At 39.4% G+C, this 18,245-nt stretch overlaps 1 protein-coding gene across 1 annotated transcript; it reads right to left on the minus strand.

Annotated features, from left to right (window-relative positions):
- Positions 1-400: 400 nt before the first annotated feature.
- Positions 401-8,273, minus strand: LOC131248201 (uncharacterized). Its single transcript, XM_058248338.1, has 7 exons — positions 8,160-8,273; positions 2,471-2,613; positions 2,142-2,211; positions 1,750-1,798; positions 881-969; positions 688-792; positions 401-574 (listed from the first exon to the last, which is right to left on the minus strand). The coding sequence occupies exons 1-7, from the start codon at positions 8,271-8,273 to the stop codon at positions 401-403; spliced, it is 744 nt and encodes a 247-aa protein (XP_058104321.1).
- Positions 8,274-18,245: the final 9,972 nt, after the last annotated feature.

Below are 18,245 nucleotides of genomic sequence, written 5' to 3' on the forward strand. Positions count from 1 at the left end.
TACACCCTTAAATACATCGTCAAAATACCAAATAATAATAATAAAAGATTCTTGGATATCTTTTTTTCCATATATTTTCCATATTTTTTGCTTTAAAAAAAATATAATTCTGACCGATACGGGCCGATACAGCCCCGATACCAATACGCGACGCTGTATCGTATCATTTTTCCATCAGGCCGATATGTTGACCAATACCGACATTCAAAACCATGGACAAGAGGGCTGAGAGAACACAGCAGGCGTACAAAAGAGAAGTATCCAGCCATGTAAAATGCCTTTCTCATTACTTTATCTACAAGGATACTTTGAACAAATACAAGTATTTGGACACCATAATGTGTGATGCATCGTTGATAAAAATAATAATAACATATAAATATAAACAGTGAATGTGATATTACGGATGTGGATATGGATTCTTCACATAAGATTGAAGTTCCAGAAATAGGACAGTGCAGATACATTGCTTGTTTTGAAGTATCCCAGTTATCATCAATTCAAAGTTCTCATTGACTGCTGTTTTTATATTAGAGAGCAAGTGTGTGGCGTTGCCACGTTGTGTATCCATTATCTATGAGTTGAAGAAGAGAAAATTTTCATCTAAATTTTCATCTCTCTCTCTCTCTCTCTCTCTCTCTCTCTCTCTCTCTCTCTCTCTCTCCCTTTATTTTTTTTATTGAATGCCAGCAAATTTCCATCATAAAACAGCATTGACCGAAGCTGGTAAAGAAAATTACTTACATCTCTTGTTGTGGTCTTATGCAATGAATAGACTGCTTGAGAGGCAACCTACAATGACAATTGCAAGGAGAGAACTTAGGACCAGGTAAATAGAACAAGCATGACCCAAGTCATTGAACAAATAGTTGGTTCTCACCTTCAAAGCTGTAAAGAGAAAATCCATGTCGGAACCTTTTTTCCCAGTCCCGAATGGAGGGTTCATTACCACAGTGTCGACTATTTTGCCTACATAAATAGGATGTATTGGATAAAGAACCTTTTTTTCAAGTCTTTTTCTTTTCTTTTCTGCTCCTCATCGTCCTTTTGAGTGAGTTGAAAACTTGACCAAGTTTAGTCTAGTTTTTCCAGGGCTTTCATCTTTTATTAATTTATGCATTTTTATTATACATTTTATATTAAAATCATTATTAATTCTTGAATTCTTGCTTTCAAGTGTTTTGAATTTTCAAATGAGTCTTCAAGTCGACTTGACCCAATGGACCTCCGAGTCAAGTTTTCAGGTTCTCAAACCACGTAGGAGATCCAAGGAGAGTGAACTGAAGCTTCTAGCCTTTTACTTCTGCAGGGGTAGTTGAGTTGCCTAATGATGAGAAACTTGAATCAGTTAAAACAACTTATCTCAAACAAATAACTGAAAATAGGAGCATCCCATTGGGGTAAAATTCATGAGTTGATCTTTACATGCAGCACCAAATACTCTTGTGGAGAAGGCATATTATCACAACCGTATTAAAACAGGGGAGCAAAGAAGGGTTCAACAATACTAGCCGAATTTGGAAATTCCCAGTTGACGCTATTTAAATGGTGTCAGCTTGCATTTGGAAATATGCATTTCTTTAGGAAGTGTGGAAAACTGATTCTGCTAAAAAAATCCATCAAGTGCAGCAAGTGGCAAATTGAGCACAACGACCATTTCCATCAAAACCCATTATGTTCAACGCAAATAGACCCTTTTTCTGTCCTCAATATTCAACAAAAGAACACGACAAGGGATTAAATGTTTACCTCTCCATTTTAAATTTTTGATGTCACACCAGATAAGATTTACGTCCAAATGCCCATGCAAATATGTAACCAAGAAGCAATGTGTCAGTGAAACATCTCTATTCTACAAATATGTCCTGCACATAGATATCATAAAATATGTAACATAGCAACCGGGTGGTTTAGAAAAAGAAACGTATACAAAGTACAATATCTTCACATTTCATCCTTGTGAATGGTCAATAATGTAAATAAGCATGACTTCATCGTAAAAATCAAATATAATATATAGTGAGTCCAAGTAGCCAACCCAATTAATTAGGATAAGGTTTGGATGATGGTGGTGGTGATGGTGACTCCATGAAGCTGATCAATATCATGACAAAACACAAAAGTGGAGGACATGATATTACCTCAAGATCTGCAGCGTTTAATGAAGCAATTTCTAAAGATTGAGAATCAATGTCAATGCCAACCACTTGTCTGTCACATCATATAAGCACGTCTCATCAATTTAGAATAAGTTCATGAAAGGAAATTTCATAAAAAATTACATACTGAAAAATCCTGTTTGGCTCTCTCATTTAAAGTTGAAATTTGTAAAATGTGCAAAATCACCTTGGATTATAACAAAACTTGTACCAGTGGGTGGCATCAAAATGAAAACATTCCAGCAGAGAGTAAGCAATTTACTTGAAAAACAAAAAAGATTCTACCCAAACGAGGGAGAGAAGGTACTCACTCGGCACCCAAAAGAGCACCTGCAATACCCAATGTACCACAACCACAACCAAAGTCTGCTGCTACCTTGCCACTTATATCTCCAAATGTATTCTGCCTGGAATGTTTTGCAAAGTACAAAGGAAAGGGAAAAGAGGTCCAATACTTTTTTGGGCCATTGTCATTATTAAAAATAACTAGATGATGTACAAAACTTTCTCACAGGAATATATATATATATATATATATATCTGTGTGCGAGCGCGCGCGCACCTTTTGAACCATTTTGAATGCATACATATAGCAAAAACCTCATTCTGTCATATGCATCTAAGATTGTTAATACTATTGAGAATTGAGGAGTTCAACCACCCAAGAAATAAGCATGCAAAGGCCTAGTATTCCTAACAAGCAGGAAGCATGAATAATATAACCACTAAAATGAACAATGACAGACATGATAGCAATATTCATGTCTACACTCAATTATAAGTTATAAAAAATCTAAAGTTAAATAGCATGTAAGTAAACCTTGATGTTTTAAAAACATAATGCCCAAACATCTAGAAGTGATATAATGTCTTTCAGAATCGAACAATTATTGATATAGATCATACAATTGGGTGTATGATTCAAATCGTACATTCAAATCACATATTCTACACTCAAATGGATTTTTTTTTCAAGGAAACCAATCAAGAGGAACTAAGACCGGAAAGAAAAGTGCTAAATGCTTGTACGTAAGTTAGCCATGGGAAAGAATACAATCGATATCGCACAAGTGTGACATGAAACCAGGGGGATACGTAAAAATCCCCCGTGTCCACGAAAATATCACAAATATCGTTTGTGTATCGTAATATATCACACTCAGGGCCTTTATACGTTTACAGTGTATCGATCAATACATGTGATTCGATGATACGTGCAGCAAAAATCAGGGAATTTTACGGGGAATAGAAAATGTTAAAAATTCGGTTTTAAAAGATACTTCAAAGATATGAGAAGGGTTTTGAATGGCGTGGGTTTCTTTGGGTAGGAGCTTCACAACTGCTGCAATGGAGAGAGATAGAGAGGGCGGAGATGTATTGGAGAGAGAGGGAGGAGAATGAGAAGATGGAGCAGAGATCGGGAGGGAGAGGGCAACGGCGGGACGGAGGATTAGGGAACGGAGAGAGAGAGAGAGAGAGAGAGAGAGAGCGCATTGGGCGCGGCTCCGTTTTTGAGTGCGCGCCCAATTTTGGGTGTCCTTTCGCAAGACGGACTTGGACGGTCCTATCAAGAGCTCCGTGGGGGCCACCATGATGTATTTGGGTTATCCATTCTGATCATTAATTTTAATAAATTATTTTAGTTCATGATCCAAACTTAAAGTATATTGAACGCCCAAGTGGACCACACCATAGGAAGCAAATGTGATTTAATCACCATGTTTCCTACCGTGTGGTCCACCTGAGCCTTCAATCTAGCTGAGTTTTTATTTCCTATTCTAAAATAATATTTCAAAATAAATGGACGGCTTAGATATAAAATATATATTTGTTTAGGCCCTCTAGGGTCCCTTACCGCACCGGTAATTATTAATGATGTGGCAACACTTTAGCTACGGATTAGAACCGTAGTAATATTAGCAACGGTTTATATTCGTAACAAAAAAACTAGCATGGTCAGTATCCTTTGTCCATTTTTTTGATAGTTATTCCAGCTACCTGTGAAATCGATCACGCAAGCTCTGAGCATATCTTCAAGAATTTGGTTGACCCTGTCGGTCTACTCATCAGTCTACGGATGATACACGGTGCTGAGCTGCAAAATAGTCTCCATCGCTGACTGGAAGCTCCTCTAAAATTGAGACGTGAATCTTGGGTTTCAGTCAGAAACGATCGAAATGGGAATGCCGTGCAATCTCACAATCTCCTTGATGAATATCCCCACAAGCCGATCCAATGTCCAGGTCATACGAATCGGAATGAAATACACCGATTTTGTCAGACGATCGACGACAACCCAGATGGCGTCGTGACCACGCTAAGTCCTCGGCAAACCCATGACAAAATCAGTGGATACATGCTCCCACTTCCTCAATAGCTGCAAGGGACCAGGGGGTCTCTAGTGATCGGTCTTGACACACTGGCACGTGTCACACTCGGTTACAAAGTTGGCAATCTGGCGCTTCATCCCCGACCAAAAATATTGCCTCCTCATGTCACGATACATCTTCGTGGAGCTCAGGTGGATAGTAAGTCACGATCGGTGTGCATCGGTCATCAGATCTCTACGCAACTAGTCTGGCACGTCTAGAACACACAATCGGCCTCTGAAACTAAAAAGGCTAAGCTATATGTCCTAGAAGGGGGTGAATAGGATTATGCCAAATTTAAATTAATAACAGTGGAATTTAAATTATAAGATAGCCTTATAAACAAATGAATGAAAGATAGCACTTTAAACAAATTATAATACTGAAATGTATAGCAACCTCAACTGTATGAGTATTGAGAGATTGATACAAATGTTGTTCTAAGGATAACCTTACACCAAAAATCAAGGTTTATGGTAGGATAACCTGATTCCTAGAAAGGTCTTTGTATCAAAAACTCAAACTAGATACTGAGGAATAAATAGCAAGGAAATGAAATCTAATCTATTACAACATTCCCCACAATGCTTGAAATGTAAAAGATTACAACATTCACATCCACACATACATCCCACAATATTGAATGATAAAAGATATAGAAAGTAAATCATACATCCAAACACAAAGAATTATAGTGGTTCGCCTGTGTGTACACCAACTGTTAAACAACGGCCACACAACTTGCTACTCCACTCCTAATATCCTCACACAGTGGATATTAGCGTTCACTATGAAATAGGTTTTTCTCAGGTTCACCTAAAACCCTCACAATTGTGTCTTTCTAACGGGCTTACACAATTAAAAAAAAAAACCTCACTCTGAGTTTTCTGGATCACCTTAAATAAACCAAATAATGAGATTTTTTCGGATCAATCTCAAAAGAAACCAAAGACACAAGATTTACACAAATGTAAAATACCTGGATTTATCTTTTTGTTGCAATCCAAAAGAACCAAGTCGGAGTAGAAGTTTGAATATAGAAGTTCAATGTCCAATACTCACTTTGAACTGGTTCTAGGTTCTAATTGATTTTAAATTAAATCAAGTTGGGCTAGCTCTATTTGATTTTGATTCCAAGAAGTGGAATATCATAATTCCTCTTTCAAATCAGATTGGAATGCAGAAACAAAATCAAATATAAAAACCTAATAAAAAGAGAATATTAAATGAGCACAATTTAGCTTAAAATGAATACTAACTTATCTCTTAGAGTGAGGCCTTGATTTTACTTGAATTGGATATTAAACTCTGAAATTCGTGCTCTATTTATAGATGAATAAATCATGTCTATAGTTAGTCCTATGGACACTACGACTGGTTGTAGAACGAACTGATTTTTGAAATTTTGAGCGTGATCGGATAAAACCGTTCCACGACTAGTCGTAGGTATTTCATAACTAGTCGTGAGGCCTCCACGACTGGTCGTGACCTGCCCACGACTGGTCGTGAGGAGCCAAGAATAGTTGCTGGAGTTTAAGTCGTAGCTGCAGGACTGGTCGTGAACGGATTGTGCACTGTTCACACGACTGGTCGAGCAGACTCCAAGACTGGTCGTAGCTCAACCAAAAAATTCTGAAATTTTGCAACAACTTAGGACTGGTCGTAGAAATTCTTGGACTGGTTGAGCCAGTGGTAGGACTAGTCGAACAAAGTCCAGGACTATTCGTAGAACAGACCAAAACACTTATAAAATAAGCAATTGACTTATGTATCCGAAATGACCTACCCTAAGGTCAATCTAAGGTCTTTCATACCTTAACCATGAAGTATAAACATTGAACCTTCTTTTCTTCAAATGATGGATGATCGTAGAAGTTCATGACGCTTGTACTTGAGATCTTTTGAAGCTTGACTTTGTAATACTTGAGTCTTGATGTCACTTTAAAATCATTGAACTTTGAAGCTTAAAGGTGAATCAATGTACTTGATCTAGCATTTCTTGAAGTAGATCTTTGTTCTTGACTTGAAGCATTATCCTTGTACATGTGATGCATTGCCTTGAACAGATATATCAATGTGCTACACAAGACACATACTGTGGTTTTGGCACAACAAATTTTGACAATCAAAGGAGCAAGAACCCATAGCACTTACAGAAACAAAGTCCACCATCGGAGCCAATCTGCTAATCTGATTGCTTCATGGATGCGGCCTCTGCTCGATAACCTTATAACGACTCGTCTGTCTGTTGAGCCTCGATTACCCTTGTGACAAGAGAGTTAAATTAACAGGCTCGATAGCTGAACAATGGAAGATTGTAGACCAAACTCGAAGTCATACTCTGCTACATTCTCAAGTATCTTCCACTCTCAGACCATCATCTGTGCCACTAACCCTTGTGCCTGATGGCTAAATGCATCCACCACCATGTTCACCTTGCTCGAGTGGTACTGAAGATCAAAATCGTAGTCTTTCAGGAGCTCCATCCAGTGCCTTTGTCTCATATTCAACTCCGACTAAAAAAATAGATACTTCAAGCTCTTGTGGTCAGAGAAGAGCTCGAACATAACCTCATAAAGATAGTGTCTTCATACCTTCAGTGTGAAGACAACTGCTGCCAACTCCATATCATGCGTGGGATAGTTAAGCTCATGGACCTTGAGCTGGCGGAACGCATAAGCCATTGTTTTCCTGTGCTGCATCAGGACAACACTCAATCCAACTCTCAAGGCATCAGTAAAAACAACAAATCCATCACTCCTAGAAGGAAGAGTGAGGACAGGAGACGACGTGAGGCGGTCATTCAGCTCCATAAATGCCTGCTCATAGGCATCACTCCAGACGAACTCGGTGTCTTTCCGAGTCAACCTGGTCAGCGGTGCTGCAATGCGGGAGAATCCCTCAATAAATCGTCGATAATATCCTGACAGACTAAGAAAACTGCGGATCTCGGACACATTCGTGTGCTAACTCCACTGACGCACTGCATCTACCTTCGAGGGGTCCACAACGATACCCTCCCTTGTCACCACGTGACCGAGGAACTTCACTTCCTCCTGGCAGAACTTACACTTCTCCAGCTTCACATAAAGTTGGTGGGCACGAAGGGTCTATAAAACAATCTGCAAATACTGCTCGTGGTCCTCGAATAGATCATAATGTCATCGATGAAGACCACAACAAATTGATCGAGGTAAGACCGGAAGACCTCGTTCATCAATTGCATAAAGACGGCGAGCGCATTGGTCAGTCCGAAGGACATGACTTGAAACTCAAAATGACCGTAGTGCTTCCAGAAGGCTGTCTTCAGAATGTCCTCCTCTTGGACCCGAATCTGATGATAGTCGGACCGCAAATCAATCTTCGAAAAGAATTGTGCACCCTGCAGCTGATCAAATAAATCGTCGATCCTCAGGAATGGGTATTTGTTCTTGATCGTGACCCCGTTGAGCTCGTAATAATCCACGCAAAGCCTCAACGAGCCATCCTTCTTCTTTACGAATAATACTGGGGCTCCCTACGGCAAACTGCTCGGACGGATAAAGTGTAACTCTCGCAACTCATCCAATTACATCTGCAGTTCTCGTAACTCCATCGGTGCTATATGATACGGGGTCTTTAAAATAGGCACAGTACCAGGCACAAGATCAATCTGGAACTCAATCTGCCGGCGCGACGGCAACCTCGGAATCTCCTGGAACACGTTGGGGAAATCATAGACAATCGAAAACTGATCGATGCACATAGCCACTGACTCCTCTACTGTACATGTCATCAAACTAGACAACGGCTCTCCTCTGGGCTCGACAACGAACTGGAATAGCGGCAAGCCAGGTATATAGAACGTGACTGTCCTTGTGAAGCAGTATAATATGGCGTTGTGGAGCAGTATAATATGACGTGGTACTTAGCAAGCCAATCCATGGCCATATTAACATCAAAATCGGACATTGGCAACATAAAAAAAATTCGCAAGCAGAAAGATATCCCCAATCAGAAGGGGCAAGATGAGTAAAATCGGCCCAATACTGCAGTCTTCTCTAAGGGAGTTGATATTGATAAAGCCTCATGAGAGGACTCTAATGGTAGATCAGTCGATCGACAGAACTCCTCGACCACAAAAGAATGAGATGCTCCAGAATAAAAAAAACACATGTGCAATGCAAGCGGAAACAGGAAGAATACCCTCGACTACCCCTCTTGATGATTGAGGGTCCTGCTAAGCAGCATAAAATCTACCCTGGGCCGGCGAGGGAGGTGTTTGTCCCCTCTGCGGTCTCTACTGCTGCTGCTACCACTGCTGTCTCTGCTGTGGAGGCTGATACGGGGGCTGCTGCGATGCCCTTAGCTGCTGCTGCTGCTAAGGATGGGGACACTCGTGCCGACGATGTCCCATCCTACCACAACCAAAACAAACACCGGTGAATGGTCCCAAAGATGATGTTGGATGCGCTGCTGGTGCTTGAAATCCTAGGTGAGCCATACGCCGATGGTGCTACTATTGACGGGAGCTACTGGAGGGTGCCTTCCTCTTCCGTCTCCTCCCAGGTCACAAGTCCTCTACAAGGTGGCCCAATCATCCTCATAGACCAAAGCTCTCTGAACAACTGGTCAAATGTCGTAAGCAGGTGTTCAACCACAGGACTCCTGAGGGCGGGACGCAAGCTATTTACGAAACGGCAGGCCTTTCGCCTCTCATCATCCATAAGATTGGTCGCAAATCTAGACAATACAACGAAACGTGCCTCATTTTGGGACATGGTCATGTCCCCCTAGACAAGCGTCTCAAACTCCAATGCAGGCTGCTGATGAACATGCTCGGGGAAGAACTTCTAGTTAAACTGGTCCACGAAGTCCTTCTAAGTCCACACAAAATCTGGCCCAACCACTTGGAAAACGGATGCCCACCAATGCTGAGCCTCTCCCTGAAGAAGGAATACTTCCAATGAGACTCGTTGCTGAGTCGTGCACCATATGGTGTCGAAAATCTTCTCTACCTTGGAGCACCATAACTTAGCCGCTGCAGGGGTTTAGCTCACCCTGGAAACGTGGAGGATCATGCTGATGGAAGTCTCGTAGAAGAGCGCTCACACACACCTGCTTTGCCTGCGCTGGCGAAACAACTTGATACCTGCCCTGCCCCTGGAGGGCGGCTGTGACGGCCTACAACATCTGCTGCAACTGCTCTGCTCCAACGGGTATGGTAGGGAATGTAGGGGCTGCATTGGCCTTAAGCAGAGGTACAAGAACTGCAAGGACCTCTGACATAGGTACAGCAGGCTCAGGCGAGGGAACGGGAGCAACTAGAGGTGTAATGAGAACCTTGGGAATAAGATCCTCAAAAGGTGGAGCGGGATGCATTCGGATCGCTCGGGTGCCTCTCGTGCCTCGACCACGAGTGCCTCTCGTGCCTCGTCTAGGCGGCATGGTCTACAGAAAGAATAAAGGCGTCCATCAGCCTTGAGAACAGAACCCTCGAAGACTCAAATGTTAGAAAACCATATTAAAAGAGTACGCAATCGGGACACTACTTGTCCTAAGCTCGAAGCAGATATGTGATATTGTCCTGAATTATTCCTGGGTTATGCTCTGATACCAACTCCTGTCACACTTCAGACCTGGAAATCGAGCTCACAAAATTTCTGATCACCGAATTTGGCGCCGACAGCCTCCATAGTACTCCATTCTCGGATCTTAGCACCCATACACCATGTTCTGATCCTGGAATCCTAAAAGGAGGATTTCTATAACATAAGTCTATTTCATAATCAGCATAACCACAAATAATAACCACAGGAACATCATTACAAAATCCACAAAGAATGAAAACTTTTACAAGGTGCGTAAAGGGAAAGATACAATGACTAAAAAAAAAAAACTCCAAAAGCTCCGCAGCACACTTCTACTCCTGTTCAGCTCTTGTCGGCGCCGGATTCGGTGATCGAGAATTTTATGAGTCCGGTTTCCAGGTCTGGGGCGTGACAGATATTTTCTAAAAATATCTGCATCTCTGATACCCATGTCAAAAGCATGTGTAGGAAAGAGATCAACATAGCCACTGTAGAAAACAATAATATTTACCTTTTATAATTTTATTTAGTAGTAAATGCAAACACATACACACAAGCGTGTGAGCGCGCGTGCACACGCACTATTAATATGTTTTTTTTAAAAAAAATTCATTTCTAGTTATATAGATACATTTTTCTGTATCCTGCGCCTATCACCGATCATTACAAGAGAGAGAGAGAGAGAGAGAGAGAGAGAGAGAGAGAGAGAGAGAGAGAGAGAGAGGTCTTGAGTCCAACCAGTTGGACTATTAAGTTAAAGTCCACCCATTGGACAACTTCCAACCTTTCAAGTGTCTGAAATCCAACCTGTCCAATAGATTGACCCTGGCCCTATCATGAGGATCACCTTATGCAAAAATTGGCCATATCCACTAATCAAGTGGACCACGCATGTATTTTGCTATTTATCAATGGCTAGATATTGTTTTCTATGACATGACCCACCTGATGAGTAGATAGGGCCAATTTTTGCACTAGGTGATCCTCATATTGGGGACAACCTATTGGAAGGGTTAGATTTCACATGCTCTTAGTAGGTTGGAAGCTATCCATTCCGATGGGTGGACTGTACCTTGTGGTCCAACCAGTTGGACTTGAGATCTTCTGTTAAGAAATAACTGGCATTTACGAACTATAGTTTAAAAAGCACTAATTTTCAGTTGGGGGCCACTATTTATATGCAACCTTTTTGGTATATATGCCCTCTGTTTTTACTTTCTTTTATCAGAAAGTAAAGTTCATTAAGAAACAAAGCCCATAGGCAAATGACTACCCCATTACAACATCAACACCGACCAATCTCCGAGAAATACGTCTGTACTTGACCTGAAAATGCCTTTAATCATCTCTTCTCTTTTACTGTTGGTAATACAGCAATGCAAGCTTGTTATGTTCGTCAAAAGAACAGTCCAAGCTCTACAACTATCCTATTTACCAATTTAGAAAAAATAAAAGTAAAAAAACAAAACAAAACAATGTATCTATCAAGTCAAGGTACGTGGGAAAGGTATAGATATCCATTCTGTTTCAATATTATACTATCGTTATATGTCTCTCAGTCTCTAGATATCTGCTTGTCAGGTTTTCCAGGGTCCCCATGCTTGACACATATCAGTGTCCAATACCAAATGCATGTGCCAATGTCCAGGTTATCTTGCTACTACTAATCTGATGTGGCTGACTGGACTAAGTACATGATCAGAGTATATTGAGCAGAACCAAAACCCTGCAGCATATATATATATATATATTCCACCAATATGGGTGGGTATCGTTTAATAGATTAATAGGTATAAATGAACCCAAAAAATAATAAAAAGGGGAAAAAAACATACATTTCCATTGGCAGTAGAAACAGAACAAGGTCAATCTTTATCATTGACAACCTTGGCACCATCATCCCCTCCAACACTATGTATTGCTGCATTGAACTCTGAGCTTAGGGATCAGCTTCCTATATGTGGATGCCACTCAATCTACAACCAAAAATGTCGAAAATCATTTGGAAGATGTCATTCAATTTAAACCCAATCATTGCCATTGGGAGAAAACCTCATCCTAAAATCCTAATTTCCGGCAGAAGTATGGGAAAAGAGCGTGGATCAGACTAAAAGCCCTAAACCTAGGAGGGAGGGAGGGAGGGAGGGAGAGAGAGAGAGAGAGAGAGAGAGAGAGAGAGAGAGAGAGAGAGAGAGAGAGAGAGAGAGAGAAGAAGAAGAAGAGAGAGAGAGAGAGAGAGAGAGAGAGAGAGAGAGAGAGAGAGAGAGAGAGAGAGAGAGAGAGAGAGAGAGAGAGAGAGAGAGAGAGAGAGAGAGAGAGAGAGAGAGAGAGAGAGAGAGAGAGAGAGAGAGAGAGAGAGGGCTGAAAATTGAGAATAGGGCATCTGTGATATTGATTTAATGGGAACCTTTTTCCGGCGACCGGCTTTGGTTCCCGCCGGCAAACAGTTCCACCAACTGCCGGTTATGCCCTCCTTTCTTGTAGTGACATGTGTGCCACTTTGGCACATGCATGTTAGCTCTCTTACGGGATATACTTACCAAATCTCATTAAATTGCTAGAAAACTTTATGTTATTTAATATCTAATACAGTACCAGTAATTTTGGAAAATTATTCCCATAAGATTTAAAAGGACATTAGAAGGGATTTACAACATAAAATATATTCAGGGCATTCGAAAGTTATGTGTGCTAAGGACAGATGGTTGGGATTTTTACACACTTCAGAGTTTTTCAGTTTTGAGTGGACTTACTTACCTCCTATGCTGGCGTTACTGGAGAGGAGAGAATCAATCAAGGATAAATGTACATTTTAACATTCCCATTTCCCCGTCGTATGTGACATACTAATGATCCAAAAAAATTTCTAATGTATAAGAGAGCTCCGAACACTATAAAAAAATTGGACTTTACCGGTGGCCAAAAACACCCCTAAAAGTCTAAAAAACCGCCAATAAAGGAATTACTGGCGATCGTACTTGAACCGCTAAAGGGGGGCGTTATTGTATCTTTTACTGGCGTTTTTTTATGGCCGCCGCTAAAATATAGACTTTTATCGGCACTTATTATCCTTTACCAGCGCTTCTGGTGACTACTAGTAAAAACTGTAAAAGTGTCGACAAAAACTGTAAAAGCGCTAGTAAAAGCTGTAAGAAACACCGACAAAAGACGTAACAAGCGCCGATATGGAAAAAGTGCCACAAAAGGTTGCCATAATGTCGGGAAAAGATATGTAGAAATGTTGATAAAGGCCTGGCGAAATGTTTTCAGACATATCAAAGCACTAGTAAAAGTATTTTAATCGTCGCAATAAGGTTGTCAAAGCACTACGAAAGATATGCAGAAATGTCAGAAAAGGCATGCCGAACTGTCATTTAGAGATATCAAAGTGCCGGTATACATGGGTACAAATCTATGAAGGCATCAGTAAAAGGCTCCCGACAAGCCAAGCATAATTCAAAAGTCATGAAATGCAGACATATGCCATGGAAAACCTTTAAATATGCATAAGTAAAAATTGTTGACCGCTTGTAAAAGTGCTGATCGTGAGTTAAATTTTTTTTTTTCTTAATCCATTTGATTGTTTATATTTAATTGGAACCTATATTGTTTTTAAATATTTAGAACCTAAAAAATGTTGCACAACATATTTAAAAATGAATACTAAATAAATTGTATTACTTTACAATGAAAAAATATAATATTTACAATAATATGTTGAAAATGTTTTGAATACATATAAAAGAAATCCCTACATCCAGCCATCATCTGTCTAGGCTTGCAACCTACAAGACAAGGCTTGCAACCTACAAGACAAAATAAACTGAGAGAAGGGGTTGAAGGGGCTTCCAACGATGATACTCGAGTCTAAATTTGGATGCAAGTCTCCTTGGATCAAGTTGAAAACCTTATGTTATACAAAGAATCTATCTTCACTATTTATGGAGTTGAGTGACCGTCCTCAATCTACTATTCTATATCTCCGCCCTTTTTACCCTTATTGACAGAGGGGTGCTAAAGGATTTTACCTGCTCAAGTTTTTTTTGCCAATAGCGTGCTACAACTTCTTTTCAACCTCTTTTCCTCTTTGCATGTTGTTTGTACTCACATATTACTAGGAAGCCCCAACAACATGGGTTTGTGGGGCCGCTAGCACTGTGTTAACATTTAACAATGTGACATTTACTTAGTAAATCTATCGCTTGCTCATGCCAAGATATTGACAAATATAAAACTTGAGTGGGTCACAATATAAGAAATGTAGGAATGACTCATCCATCATTTAAAGCACGAGCATTTGTCTCTCCCTATCTGAGTCTACTCCAAACCGTTTCTCAGATTTACCTCTTTTTTCTCAACATGTTTTATTTTCGCATTTAAAAACAAAAAAATACAAAAATTATGCCTAAAATGGTGGACCCCAGTCACATCGATCATTGGACTTTGACCTTGTTTCATCCAAACCATCTAATTTTTATGGCAGGTATGGAATCAAAAGTTACTCTACTTGTCTGGAAATTTTGATAGCTCATCAAAGTGTAGCGAACTTAACCAACAGTCCAGATTGATGAATTCATGATCAGCTGATTATGGCTAGTACTGTGACAAGTATTGCTGGGATTATAAAAAACTCAGTGATCTTTTAGGCCTATATTAACCATATAATATTGCTGAGTTACTAGACATTTTGCCAAGGGCACCTTCGCATGAGAAGTTACTTTACATAAGTTACTTATGTCTTAAGTAGCTTATCTTAGTTTGTACTTGATAAGCAGATAAGCATGTTTGGTATGCATGTTCTTAAAATGGCTCACAAAAAGTGTGACTTCGCTATTTCGATACACCCAGTCTGGTAATGGCCTAACCATTGGGGCCTACTTTACTTTAATGTATGTGTTAGATATCTACTCCGTTCATCTGTTTTTCCAGCTCATTTTAGAGCATTGGCCCAATAATGAACTAGATCCAAATCTCAGAGGGACTACACTATGGAAACAGTGGTGATTGAACACTTACTATTGAAAACCTCCAAGGGCGCCCACTGAAATGTTTAATTTCCATCCAAACTGCTGATACAGTCATATAGACCAGGATGAAGGGAAACACAAATATCAGCTTGATCCGAAAGTTTTGTGGCCCCCAATAAGATTTTAATAGTGGGCTGTGAACATTCACCGTATTTCTTATGGTGTGGTCCACTTGATAATTGGATCTGGTTCATTTTTGGGCTCGTGTCTTAAAATAAGCTGGCAAAATGTATGAAGGCATGGATATACAACATATACAAGGTGGGTCCACAATCACATGCTGACTGAACACGTTTGTTATCCTGAACTAACCTAATCTTGTCTGCTCCTCTTGCAAGAGGCGGATTGGTGGGTGAATCTAACTCCACGTGCCTAGGTCCACAGTGATGTTTCTTAGAAATTTACTCTGGATATCTATTTTACCGGATCATTTTAGGAGGTGGGCTCAAAATGAGGCAGACCCAAATCTTAAGTGGGCCACATTGAAGAAAACAATGGAGATTGCACGGCCACCATTGAAATCTTCCTGGGGCCTATTATGCTGATTATAAGCCATCCAAACAGGTCATAAGGTCATTCCCAGACCCAGATTATATGAAGAAACCAGTGGACAGGTGGATATTTCAAAAGAATCAATGTAGGCCTTATGACTATTTTTAAAGTGGAGGAGGTTCAATACCACTATTTCAATTACTGTGGCCCACTTGACTGTTAGACTTGTCTTATATTTCGGTCCACAGCTTAAAATGAGCTGTCATAAAGGGTAGATAGAGTGGATTTCTCGAAAACATGGTAGTGGGATACTCTAATTTTTTTAGCTCCTTCCTCTATAGGATAGGGTTCAATAACACTGTTTCAAGCTGCCTAGTCTATTTGAGTTTTGGATGTTTATTATATTTGGGCTCACTAATTAAAATCAACTTCAAAAATTGGTGGACGGGTTGGATTCTTAGAAACATTATGGTGGGCCACACAACAATGGGTGTGGTTAATTTCAATGGTGGGCATTCAATACCATTGTTATAAGTTGTGTGGCCCACTTAAAGTGTTGTATCTACCACATATTTTGGAGCATCTCCTAAAATGAAATGAATAAATTAGTTGACAAGATGAATTTCTAAAAAACATCCAGGGTCCATTTCTCAACATAGCACATCCATTCTTGGAGCCCACTCTATACATTGGCAGTGGTTTAAGTTATTTTTCGTAAGTTAAAAAGCAATAAAAAATAACTTAAGAAAAATAAGTTACCTTATTTAATAAGCTACTTATTTAAATCGATTAACCATACTAACTTAATTACAAATAGTAACTTATTAACTTGCGTAAGTTAAAAATGCTACTTATTTGGTGGCATCGAAACGGGCACTAAATTTCAAAATTAGTTTTTAACTTTTTATGATTTTAATGCAAAATTATTAGGAAATTAACACAATATGTAAAATTTTAATACCTACATCATTGTGCAAGAACTCATATTTGGATTGGTCAACTAATGAGTTAGGTCTAGGACGAGCCAACAAGGTAACTCGGATGAGTCTTGTAAAATTTGACCAGGTCTTAAATATCTTTAATTTTTCTAATGTTGGTACCAGCTTGAGCTCCATCCTTAAGTTGTACCAAATTATTACATGGACTTGTAATTTTTAAAAGGCTTAACATCGGCCAATTGAGAAATGGAACGTACCATTGGAATAATGGAGTGAGCCCCAAGTGCACAATCGGTTGTTAAGGGGGAAATGTCTTTCTAGAGTGAAGGTCAATATAGTAAAATGGTTAATGTGGTGTATATTTCTTTAAGTATCCATAATTCAAATAGTAGATATGACATACGTGCGTTAGATTTGAACTATCCATCAAGTGGAATTCTAACTACTAAAAAATGGCCCACCAATCAACACTAAAAAGGAATAAGCAAAATAATTTACCTTCAATGGGAAAAAATGTCCACTAATTGGAAGATCATGATCATCTAACAGTTTGATATTTTTAAGTCTTGGGAATCTAATTGATAATAGTCCTAACAAACAATTTAGATCTTAGTAAAATTTTAAATTGATAAAAAGAAGTTATCAACTTGCAAAGAATTGAAAGTAAATGTAGAATGTTAAAGACCAATAAAAAAGGATGGAAGCAATTCACAATGAATTGGTCTTAATTTTAGCAATTTTTTTTTACACAAATTGACGTAGAATTTTTTTTACTCGATGGTGGCTCGACCAATTAATGCAAACCTTGACCAAATTGTCAAAAACTTAAGTGAACCAACCAGATTTTCATCCTAAGTTAGCTTAATCGAGTCCTAGAATCATTGCGTTTTCAAATAATGACGTCGACATATATTTAAAATGATAATGTTTCTCCCAGGATAGGTTCAATGAGAATCCTTTGAGAACTCATCTCACGTAATCGGCATAGGCAATCTAGGCCATACAAACCTCTAGCTTGGATAAAGGGTCAAGTAAAAAGTTACACTATTTTGCAGCTCTGGTGGCCCCCATGAAAATCAAGGGTGAATATCACCTCCCACTTTGTTGTGGCCCACCTGAGAGGTCTAGTGGACAGATTGGATGTCGTGCACACATCACATGGGATAAGTTCGTAAATACTCTCCTAAATCAAGAAATGCTACTCTTGAACCAACGGGCTATATATGAACCCTCAATTAACATTGGATGCCCAACCAAATTTAGAGGTGAAAACTCAGACTCATCCTAGATTGAACTACCAGGCCTGATCAAAAGAGTACCAACTCCCAACCCTTCAATCAATGCCATTGATCAATACTTATCCACCAAAAGGAGATATGGAAGCCAAAAAAGAAGATACTAGGATTAAACCTCCTTCTAAGGATAGTGGATGGCTTGGATCACCTTATCCTTGGCCATAGAAACTTGGGTTTTTAATGTTGAATTTTGATTGTGTTGATTGAATTCTTCGATTGGAGAAGGAAACGATCCATAAAATTGATTGATCTATTGTTAACTTTAGGTACACTAGATGTTTTTGATTCCTTGCGATCAATTACCTAGATCTTAATGAGAGATCAATTTATCTCGATTTATATATCTTTGTTGGATGTGTTTATTGAATTTATAGCTTTATCTTCTGATTAGTACA

Source organism: Magnolia sinica, chromosome 1, assembly GCF_029962835.1.
Source record: "Magnolia sinica isolate HGM2019 chromosome 1, MsV1, whole genome shotgun sequence".
Taxonomy (NCBI): domain Eukaryota; kingdom Viridiplantae; phylum Streptophyta; class Magnoliopsida; order Magnoliales; family Magnoliaceae; genus Magnolia; species Magnolia sinica.